A 12,463-nucleotide genomic window follows, 5' to 3' on the forward strand; every position below is an offset into this window, starting at 1 on the left:
ATCCTTTATCCTCCTAACTTTATTGTTCAATTATTATCTGCTGAACAGAGAAAGAGCTGAATAATAAGCAGAAAAGGAAAAAAATGGGAGACACAAATAAGAGTAGCTATAATAACACAGATATTAAAGTTGCAAAATAGTAAAATGTCCTTTTCAAATTTGAATTATGCCGTTTGTGGCCTAGACATATGTGGCCCCTCTTTAAATAAAAACAAAAAACAGTTTTTACCGATAAACTTTGCATTATATTCAGTAAGAAACCTAGATGTCGTCTAGGTTGGGATTAAAAGCCAAATTCAAATTTACAGTGGTATAAGTAGCTGAAGCTACTTATATGAATTTAACATAAAACATGTTAAAAATGAATTTAACATAAAAAACAGAAATTTAAGTGCTAAAAGATTAAAGCACAATTTTACCTTTTAATTCTCCATGACCAATCCTTCCTAAGCGACCAATTACAACTCTCCATGGTAGTGAACTCATTTGTACAAGTCCTAAGCACCATTCCCAAAGTTTCTGTAGACCAAATCTTCTAGCAGAACCCTTTTTCCGACGAGCCCTATCGTATGGAGTAAAGATCAGGTATGAATATTTCTAAAATTCATATGATACTATTTCAAGAGAGCCCAAAACTGAAAAATTGGTCCCTTAATTTTAATGCTTGACCCCTTTCACAAAAGTCCAAAGCAAGAATATACAGAAAAGTAGAAGTCTGGCATGTTAGCTTATTTTTCTGGTGATACACATTAAGAAACTATATATAATTAAAAAATTTTGTCAATGAACCACCTAAATTCATTGGAAATAGTGTCTACACCAAGGATTGTTAAAACTTCTTCTGTTAAGGGCCAGTAAACATTTTAGGCTTTGCAGGCCATCAAGATTCCGTCACAATGATCCAACTCTGCTGTTGCAGCATGGAAGCAGCCAGAGACAATACCTGAACAAATGGGTGTGACCAGATTTGGCCCATGGACTGTAGTTTGCCAACCCCTGCTCTACACTTTAAGTTGAAGAATGCCTAGCAAAACATCCCACTTCTCAAACTAAGCAACATCATTGAAATGTTTTCTGCATATATGTTCTTTAATAAGCAAGTACACAACATAAGGAATCTGTGGCTAAGCAACGATAGCTATCATTTATTGAATACTCACCACATACCAAGCATTGTGTCCAAACACTTCACATGTAACATCTCATTTCATCCTAACAATCCTATGAAGCAGACAAAATTATCCTCCCAATTTTACAAATAAGCAAGCTGTAGCTCAGCTGGCTTTAAAGCAAGTTTCCCAAGATCACATAATAAATGGCAGGGCTGGGATTTGAATTCAGGTCTCCCTGGCTCTGCAGCTCATTAATAATTATCTCACTTCTACTTGCATTAAAATGGCAATACTATATTGATAATAGAAGAGGTGGTATTATTCCTTCTCTATGATCTTTACCATCCTTCACAAATATACTCTTTCCAAAGCTCACTTCATTAGCACATCTAGCCTACAACAAATTCAAAAATGGATCAAGAAAATAAGATTTGAAGCACTGTTCTAAGGTTTACAATACAGTACATAAATCTTTATAACCAATGATATAAAACAAATGATTCTATATTCTGTCTCCCAGCATCACTAAAATGTAATAATCATGAAATATTTCTGCACATAACCAATTCCTGAATTTAAAGAAACAGACTTTACGTAATAAAAAATAAAATAAAGGATAGAACTGAATCTTAAAATTTAATTTTACTTCTGGGCTTGCTTTTCAGGTTCCCTTGGGGAATGTTCACTAGCCTTGAAATGCATTATTTAAAATGTCTGTTAAATCATAACCCAATATGAGGCTCATATGCTGTGATCTGTTAGGTACAGCCTTCATAAATAACTGGTCATGATATTATGTTCTGGTCATGAAAAATTCTAAAAAGACGCCCACCATTTTCAGAAGACATCCTAACATTTATAAGGTAAAATTTTCAGTCAACAACTTTAGTTAAGGAGGTTAACTCACTCAGTTAATTATTTAATTAACACAATTAATTAGGAGGTATATCTTAGATGGTACATGAGAAAAGGAAATGTTCTATAGATGCTTTACCAGATTGTTTTTTTTTAATTGTAGAAGTGATTTTTTAGTTCCATATTTCAAAAATTTTTAAGCTAAAAATAATAGCCCAAGCTTTATGATATGGAATTAAGGGAACTTAATCTCTTTTGTCTATGTAACAGAGAGGAATCAAACTTATTTTTAATTGTCTTTATTATACAACATAAATATTCACTATAGAAAAAAGAGGAAGTACCCAAGTCTTAATAGTTTAATGTACATAACCATCCAATGTTCTATTCATTATAATGGAACGTAATATGTATGTAAGTATGCATACATATATATAAATGAACTTTTAAAAATGGGATGATACATTTAGGGAAATATAAGTACCTATTTGGAACATCGATGTTAATGATACAAGTTTCTAAAAGTTCTCCATACAGATCTGTGCAAGATGCAAGAATCCATCTTTGATCATGTGATAAACAGTAGCCCACAAAAAGAACATTATATTTCTGACCAGCTTCTCCAAATGTTTCTCCTAGCTCTGTCTGTTTGTCCTTCACTGGGGCCAAAATAAAAGGAGGCGTGTAAAGTCGAATACACTCCGGTCTCTGTAAAATAAAAAATTAAGGTACTACACAATCACAGAAAAATCTTTTATTGAAAATGTGATATATTAGTTACCAAATTATAACTGGAAAATGAGAGTTAAAAAACTGTACTTAGTTTTGCATAAAATCATAAAATTTATAGTCATTTAATAACTTTGGTTCATGGAAATCATACTTACATCAGGACTTTTAAGAGCAGTTTCCATGGCTAAACCTGGACCAAAGCCAGTTAATGTTTTCACATTGGTTGATGTTGGAAGTGGTCTCCGACATTGGGTAAAGGCCGAAAAAGCCAGGGATTTTAAATGCTGGGTATAAATTTGCCTATCTTCATGCTTCACAGGTTGCAACAGATACTGACATGGAACAATCTGAGAATATATTATAGGCAAATATATGTTAGGCTTGCAACAAGAGAATAAAAAGAACTATGGGTCCAAAATCTCTCCTAAAAAATTTTACTAGAAAATTTACATAAAACTTTAATTTAAATGATTATCTAAAGAATTATGTTATCTATTGTACAGGTTTTTAATAAAATCCAATTTTACCAATGGGATTTGAACTAAAGGACTATCTAAAAACCTTCAAAATTCCTATCCAGCATTTATATTAATATTGCCATTGCCTAGTCCTATTGTACTCTACAAAATAAATAATTCAAAATCTTTGCAAACAACCTGATTGTTTAATTTCTTTCTATTTTTACTTACAAACTGTTTTATACAGAAGTCTAGCTTATATAGGTCCATGCTATACTTTTCTACTTAGGCTTATGGATTTAAAAATTGGTTTATAAATGTAGCATAGGAGACACATTTCTCTCATATAATATTTCAAAGTATGACAAAGTAAAATGAATATAATAGAACATGGCTTTTAGAAAATCAAGTGGAATACAGAAAAGTATCTTTGAAACTCCTGTCAACATTAAACCATTTTATATAAATTTAATTCACATCATTTATCACTCTTACCTGTACAGAAACAGTACTCTTGATATGAGGAGGAAGAGTCTGGACCATTTCCAAAAAGCATCGAAGTAGCCCCAAAGTCCATATATTAGAAGAGTTAGTGCTCTCATCTTTATTTTCATATGTAAAAGGATCAATTATATAAACGACAATTGCAGGAGGATAGGTGATTGCATGTGAATCACCATCTGTGGGGACTCCCACTTTATCCCGCTCCATCGTGCTAAAATTTGAGGTAGGAATAAGACAGTTAGAGGAGGGGAAAAGTTGTACTGTACTTGTTTGGGACAGCAAAAAAGCAGGGTCTTAATATTCTCTCTCCTTTTTTTGTTGGGGATATCAGAGAAAGTCTCTGAACAAGAGGGACATCTACTCCCCAAGAAGAACCATAAACATTGTACACACAATTACAGGGTATACAAAGACCCTAGATTAAGAACCCTTGCATCAAAAAACAAAACAAAGCCAAAAATCCCACAGAATTTTTAAAAAATTATCAGAAACACAAGAGGAATCATCGCTTAACAGATAAAACTGAGGGACCAGTAAGTTAAAGGAGCTAGCTGCCCAAGGTCACAAAGCTGGCTAGAAGCAGAGTTAGACCAGAAAGAAACCAGGTTTCTAGACATAAGTCAATGTTCTATTACATTTTTTGGACTATATTCATTCACTTCGTTAATTTCATTGGTGAATAATCTTTATTCTTGGATGAGTGATTTCATTTTCTATTAAACACCATAATTTATTTAGATGTTCAAGATGATCGATCAATCTGGGTAATAGTTTGTTTTTAGCCACATATCTGAGTGCTGACTTTGGGCAAAACTGGGTAGGTGAAAGACATACTCAAGCTCAGGCTAACCTGACCTATAAATCAAAAGAAGCTCACTCAATACTTTCATTACAAAAGGAATAAAGAAACAGAGCTGTCATCTCCATTGTTGTCATTATAAATAACTTGACTACTTGGACACATTGTGTAAAGCACTTTATATTCATTTTTTCAGACTGCTCCCATTTTATAGATATGCAAACTTGCTCAGAAAGGTTAGATAACTTACCCAGAGTTATATAATGAAGGGCAGAGCTGAGATACAGTCCCTGGTATCTCTCAAGCCTCTGAACAGGCTGGCTCAATAGTGACTTCTTAATCACTGGGATGATTTACATAGACACATCTATTTGACAGTTTTATTTGATTCAAACATCAGATGGATAAGTGGAATAAATGGCTTTCAAGGACTTAATTCCCAAGCTAAAATTCTAAGATTCTATGACCCCTTTATGAAAAATCCTCATTATAATTTTATATGTAAAATATTCAGTACCATAAACACCAAAATGTCAAGGATAAGCTAAAAACATAAGCTCTTTATCTTCATTCCAAACAATGACTGCCTATTTAGAATAAAGAACATCATAGTTTTTCTGCAAATATCAGTATTTTTAAAGGTACCTTTCAGATACATCAGGATGTGGCTGAGTTGGAAGTGTAGATGACTCTCCAGAAATCCCAGCTGTCTGTAGAGCTGATGACTGCTGTCCTCCTAGCTGACCATTCTGAACTGTAGGTGCTTGTGTAGACATGGATGCTGCAGCACTACTGTTCATACTGCCAAAGGGTGGAAACGAAGGTAATTTATTTGATGATACTCCACTATTCAAGTTGGAGGATGATGAAGATGAAGCTGTAGTCAAAGTTGAATTTGCTGTGGCAACTGAAGAAGACATGGCACCACCTGAACTCATTGTCATAGTGCTACTTGCTGCAGATGCTAGGGTGGCAGATGGAGTGTTAGCATTTCCAGTACTCGTCATCTGAGGTGGAGTAATCAAAGACTGACTTGTAGGGGCAACTAAATTTGTCTGGGAAAGCAGAGAGCTGTCCAATGGCTGGGAAGCAAGATAAGGTCCTAAAAATAATAAAACACAGAGTATTGTATTCTTTATTTCATGATTGGTTCATTCTTTTTATTCTATATATTAAAAAATAATCTAGTTGATGCTTGCTTGTTAATTACCCTCCCTAAACTGCTTACAAACAGTGTAGCAGGTATTTTCTATTTTCCCAGATAAACTGAAGAAACAAACTTAAAATAGAACTTAAAAAGTAAACCACCAGTTTCATACAAATTAAAGAAATGGTTTTATGTACGTGAAATAAAATTCTATTTCACAAGCACAAAATATACAAATGTAATTAACAGTATACAGCAAATTTTCATCACTTATTCAAAGGGTTCCTAAATCACAAGTTCAGTATCTACTGACCATACTGGGAGCTACTTAAAATACCAAATGGTATTTTGGTATTTTGGTTCAAATTATGATTAAGTTTATGAGATCCAACAGTTAAGTTCTACATCCCTTTAGAATGAGTCTAAAGCAAGTCCACTGAAATTTAATTCATGGTTGTTAATAGCAAGTCTCAAATGGCTGTATTTTTCTTAACTCCAACAAAGAACTGTTTCTTGGCATTGTAGAGCCTTTCACCTCTGAATTATTAATCAATACCCTTAATGCACTAAATTTAAATTAAAAAGCAAATTCATCAGACACTACTGAAGGAAAAGAAAATGAACTGTTCATAACCACAATTTCTTCCAGATAGGATCCCTATACCCAAACTTTTCCTGTAAAGATCAGACAGTAAATATTTTAGGCTTTGTAGCCTACACAATCTGTCAAACTACTCAGCCATCATAGATGATATGTAAACAAATGACCATGGCTGTGTTCCAATAAAATGTTATTTACAAAAACAGCTGGTATACTGAATACCAGCCCTAAATAATAAATACAAATTCAATACCTAGGTCATATCTGCAGACTTGTGCATAAAGCTTGAGTTTAGAAAATGCTTCACTGTTACCATCAGCTGCTTGAGAAAACCATTCTGCCACCAACTTTTCTGATAGTTTCTTTGATGCAGTAGATCCAACTCTCATGATCCCATCCGTCAATAGTCGAGAAATAGGTCTATGTTGACCTAATCGACAGGACTACAAATATACATATAGAAAGTAAAATTAGTGAATTTATTGTATTATTTAGGTACATATTATAAAATAAACCATTTAAACTATTCAAAATAAGCTTAGTTATTTACAATTAATAGCCAAGATAAAAATATCTAGAATGAAATGGTGCCACAGGTTTTATTCTTTTTTACATTAGAGATTAAATAATTTTCTTTCAAAATTAAAATAATATTTCTAGCAAAAATAAAACACCCATATAATAATGGCACTAGAACCATTTGGTTTGAATAATGAAAACTTGAATACATAAATAAGTGAGGATAAAAATTCAGCCACTTAAAATTGTACATCTACCCTAATTCACGTGGATGTGTGTATCCCCAAGTCAAAGCAAAATAAAAATCGGTAAATAAATACACTAGAGGATGGTCCTATGTAGTTACCAGCTTTCCCTAAAGTGTGTTCTGTAGTCCACTGATATTTGTTACAAGAAGCCCAATGTCAAATAAGTTTGCAACACTGGATTAAGCAAATTTAGACAGAGGATTTCTTTACTACAAGACTTTTCAAAGACTGTAATAACCTAATTATGAATTATGAATCTCTAAAAGGACAATATATACAACACAATGTTTCTCCTCAATTTATTTAACTATGGAATCCCCCCTCCCCCCCTTTTTTTTCCCAGTAATATACTGCAGGACTAGTGTTCTACATAACACTCTTTGGGAAAACTTTATTTATACAAACCACACTACAGATACCTTTTAATTAAGTGGAAATTTTATGAGGTGCTAAACCAGCACAAACTAAGTAGTCAAAATGCAAAAAATTAAATTTTCAAGGCTGGATTCCCAAACATTCATGGGATAAGAAAGATCTAATGAAGTAAGACTTTATATTCTCGGTGACAGATATAACATGATAACTGTAATTTAAAAGAACAGCAAAGAATTTCAGAACTGAAATGGAACTTACCAAGATCTAGCATAGGTTTATTGTATTATGAGAAAAGTGAGGTCTAGTGTCATTATTTGAGGTCTTAAACAATCAGGACTAGAAATTTTATAAACACAATTTTTTTCCTGGTTATATAAACAACGCTACCAGAAAAGGAGGTTACCATAAATGGGACATATGCCTTCAATGATTTTTTTCCCCAGTATGGCTATTCCCACTTGATCCATGGCAAAGTCATTTAATGGATCCAAGTCAAACTAAGAAACTGGCTAGTATGAGAACTAAACATCCAGTCTAACATCATTATCACTCTGCCCTACTCAAATGAACAAACCTGCCCAGTATATTTTATATATAAGGCCACCTCTTTTCAAAAAACCTACCTCATATATTGCAGTAAGATCTCTAAAAAAGCTTTTGGCTCCATTTAACAAGGCTTCATTCTCTGGACATAGTACCACATAGGCTATATCTCTTTGAGATCCATAGGGTTCCAGCATAAGTCTCTCCCAATAAGGGAGAGCAAATGGAGAAAGCACCAGAAAATCATAATCATAACCCAACAAAAACGTGGGGATTGGCAGTGGTTCTGGGGATTCATCAGTTCCTAAATAAGAAAGAAATATTTCAAGAGAACACTTAAAAGCAGGCCATGTCCCCTTTTAATATAAATGTCAAAAGTCAAAGGTTACTGAGGTCGTTATTAGTAAAACCATTTGATTAAAGACAAAAACATGTAAAGCCAATCATTGAGACTTTTCCATAGTTAAGAATTTCCTAAATGGTCTTTATAAATCATATTTGACACACACCTTAATACAAATGTAAAAAAAAAAATTTACATGAAAACACATAAGTACAACAAAAATGAGAGGGGGTTTTAATACGTACTGAGAAAAGGCTTTCTAAATAAAACAGAAAACATCCATTTAAAAAATTGTTAATCTGATACATAAATTTAAATTTTCTGCATGAAAAATACATCATAAATGGTCAAAAGATTAACAACTGGGAAAAAATATTTGCAATGCATATGACAAAAGACTGACTTCCACAGTATAAAAGACCTATAAATCCATAAAATGATCAGCAACCTAATAAAAAAAAAAAATGGGTAAAGAGTATGAACAACAAAAAAAAAGTAGACAGATATAGAAATATTATTTATATATAAAAACATGCTATATCTGTAAACAGAAAGCAACTTAAAATTAATTATAATAGCAAACAATTGTATCACTTACTATATGCTAAGTACTGTTCAAAGCTCTTTACATTAACTCTTTTAATCCTCAAAAAAACTATACAGCAGATACTTTTGTTAAGTTCATTTTAGAGATGAGAAAACAGAAATGGAGAAGTTACACATCTTGTCTATTATCACATTAGAAGTAGCAGAGCTAGGATTTGAATCCAGGAAGTCATACTCCCTACAGTTGTACTATTTTCTCTCTCAAATTATAATTAAATACTATTTTACACCTATCTACTCAGTATCCCATTGGCAAGGATTTAGAGAAACAGGTACTTCACTGGTAGGAGTTTTAAATTGATATTATAAGAGTAATTTGGCAATATTAAAAAAAAAGAAAAACAAACACACACATGTTGAACCCAGGGGTTAAAATGAAAAGTGGTTGTAATGGTAACAATGGAAACAACCTACATGTTCATTAACAGGGGACAAGTAAAATAAATTATTATATGTAAAGAACAATGGAATACATGCAGCCAGTGGAAAAAAAAAAAAAAGAAAGATAGCTCTATATGTACCAATAGAAATGGTCTCCAAAATCAGTAAGGTGCAGAATTGTGTGTGTGTGTATGTAAATGCTATTTTGAATTTTTAAAAAAAATTATATTTAAAAAATATCCTTAGCCTGCAATTTTCACAAAATGTCAGTTTTTTGGGTGAGACTTAAATTATTTAACCATTACTAAAAGGAGAAAAAAGGAAAATACAGGCAAGCTGACTACTTCTGTATATAATGTATTCTGAAATGCAAAAAAGTCAAAAGATTTCAATGTTAACTATTATTCCAAATATATTTTAAAAGTTCCAATTATACCCCCTACTTTTCAGAGCCAATCTCTAACAAATAACTTTAGCATTTTGAATATTCTTTCCATCACAATTGGCCATAAATTTACTGTGTGACCATACTGAAACTATTTATTTGATACTCGTCACAAGAGCACATTTCTTTGTTTTGTTTTTTTTTAATGGGGGCACAGGGCCTTTTATCACTAGCATTACCCCTTCTTTTTCCCCCTATTTTCCACTCAAGTTTGTAAAATTATAATTTACAACAAAAGTGTTTTTTACCTTTTTAAAAACTTTGCTTTGGCAATAGAACCCTTTCTTCATATAAAAATCGTATTGGGAAATTCAGTATATAAAAAGAAACCTAAGTGAAACTGATCCTTCAAACTGGGGTTGGAGAACCCAGTAAATAGAATGTTGGAAACACTGACAGTAAGAAAGGTTATGATTGTTCACACTGGCCTTAAGTCAAGAATAAGCCATAAAAATGTTGAAGGAAGACTAAAGTGCTTATTCTAGTTGGGCACAGAAATCTGAAGACTGAAATAAAGTCAATCATTTCACATTATAGTAAGTTACTTACCATAAGAGCCTCGGCCAGCCATTTTATGAAACTGTTGCCAAGTGAGAGGACCCTGAACCCCCCAAGGCCTTACTGTTCTTTTCTTCTGAATAGCATCCTGAAGAACCGGCTGAAGAGATAGAAGCATTCGAAGTATGTCCTGTGAGCACTGCATACTCACATCGACAGCTATTTAAAAAAAAAAAAAAGTGAATAAGAATTACTGTTGCCAACACAAAGAAATGAAATTCTAAGATGATAAGAAATACACCTAGAGAAGTTCAGCTCTTCATCATCAGGAAGATTAAGCATCTGCTTCTGGAGGTAACTATTAAGTTTTACATAAAAAGATCTATAGAAATGGTTTTCTAAATCATTACAACCAAGAAGACACATAATAAAAAATTCACTGCAACTCATCTCCATAAAAATAATCAATTATTATCTGACTAACCAATTTATAAATTAAGCAAATTTTTTTTCTTCTTGCATTTCTTTTGTTTATTTTGGGTACTTTAAAGTATTTTACCAGAAAGAATTCTGTCATGCATTGAAAAGAGTTATAAATCATGTTCCTTAATTATCACCACTATGGTAAATTAACCAGGTTTAGATAAAGCTAGTGGACTGTAACAACTCTGACACATAGAACTGTACAATAACAGATAAACTTATTCGAGCTGCTAAAAAGTATTGTGTTATTCACATATGTTTTACAAATCTAGATTTACTGAAATCCAATTATTATAATTTGCATCTCTGCCCAACTGCCAGAATGGGTAAGAAAGATGCTGCTCTTAAAATGTCAAATAACTAAAGAAATCACTAAATATTATAATTAATCTGTTCCCCGGTATGGCTCAGTTCTACCATTAAACCCATCTGACCATACTGTTACATTAAACCATTCAACCCTAATTCAGTATTACCTTTGCCTAATTTACCATTTCTAAGTTTAATTCCCGCTATCTAAATAGCGTAGAGAACTAGAAGTAATGTAATTTCAAATACACTGCTTAGCAACTCTTTCACTTAAATAAACTACTGCATATACAACGGAATAGTATGTAGTCAATAAAAGTGACAATGGAACTATTGCACTTGGACTAATGACTAATAGGAAATGACTAGTGAAAAACAGGTTATAAAACTACCTATGGAATGTACTTTATTTCAGACAAATAAAACTATGTGTATTTATACATGAAATATATACATGAAACAAAGACTGGAAAAAGTAGTCATTAGCTAAGGCTATTTATCATAATCACACAGGAAGTGTTCTCAGAACACATATGCAGAGCCCTACCCCCAGAAATTTTCATCTAAGTAGGGTTCAGGAATTTGTACTTCGATTTTAATTCAGAGTGATTCTCCTTGATACCCTCTTTCATTCTTTTAAAAAATATATTTATTGAGGACCTACTATGGGCCAGGAACCATGCTAGCTGCCAAAAATACAGTGGTAAATAAATTCCTATTCATATTTCAGGGACTGTAAAATCTTGTAGGGGAAGACTCACGTGAAAAAATATACTTACATAAGTGACAAATGCTAAGGAAGGAAACATAAGTTGAGATCTTAAAAAAGATACTGAACTTTTGGTTGAAAACCAAATGGTTGAAAAAGTAATGGTTAAAAAAATGGTTAAAAAAATTAATAATTTTTAAGATGGATCATGAGGGATAAACATATAAATCAATAGAACAGAACTCAGAACCCCAAAATAAACCCTCACTTTTATAGTCAATTAATCTTTGACAAAGGTTGCCAAGTCAATTCAATGGAAGAAAAATTATTCTCTTCAACAAGTGGTGTTGGAACAATTGGAGACTCACATGCAAAAGAATGATGTTGCATCCATTCCTTACACTATACACAAAAAATTAACTTAGAATGGATCACAAACCTAAATGTAAGAGCTAAAACTGTAAAATTCTAGAAGAAAACAGAGGAGTAAATCTTCATGACCCTGGGTTACGCAAAGCCTTTTGAGATAGGACACCAAAAGCATGAGCAACAAAGTAATAAAAAATTTATAAATGAATTTTGGACTTATCAAAATCAAAAACTTTTGTTCTTCAAAGGATACCATCAGGAAAGTGAAAAGACATCCAACAGAATGGGAGAAAATATTTGCAGACCATGTATCTGATAAGGGACTTCTATCCACAATATATAAAGAACAGTTACAACTCAACCATAAAAAGACAAAATACACTTTTAAAAATGGGCAAAGGCAGACAGGTCCTAAAACCCAGAGGCA

At 32.6% G+C, this 12,463-nt stretch overlaps 1 protein-coding gene across 1 annotated transcript in view; it reads right to left on the reverse strand.

Moving 5' to 3' along the window:
- Positions 1–12,463, reverse strand: part of MED13 (mediator complex subunit 13) — a 114,332-nt gene that overhangs the window by 26,785 nt on the left and 75,084 nt on the right. The window contains exons 17-24 of the mRNA XM_037810829.1: positions 10,218–10,385; positions 7,974–8,197; positions 6,462–6,651; positions 5,106–5,562; positions 3,653–3,872; positions 2,855–3,046; positions 2,452–2,675; positions 420–562 (exon numbers count right to left, since the gene is read on the reverse strand). Of these exons, the coding sequence (XP_037666757.1) occupies positions 420–562; positions 2,452–2,675; positions 2,855–3,046; positions 3,653–3,872; positions 5,106–5,562; positions 6,462–6,651; positions 7,974–8,197; positions 10,218–10,385 (1,818 nt within the window). The remainder of the gene's footprint in view (positions 1–419; positions 563–2,451; positions 2,676–2,854; positions 3,047–3,652; positions 3,873–5,105; positions 5,563–6,461; positions 6,652–7,973; positions 8,198–10,217; positions 10,386–12,463) is intronic.

Source organism: Choloepus didactylus, chromosome 18, assembly GCF_015220235.1.
Source record: "Choloepus didactylus isolate mChoDid1 chromosome 18, mChoDid1.pri, whole genome shotgun sequence".
In the NCBI taxonomy this organism is placed as follows: domain Eukaryota; kingdom Metazoa; phylum Chordata; class Mammalia; order Pilosa; family Megalonychidae; genus Choloepus; species Choloepus didactylus.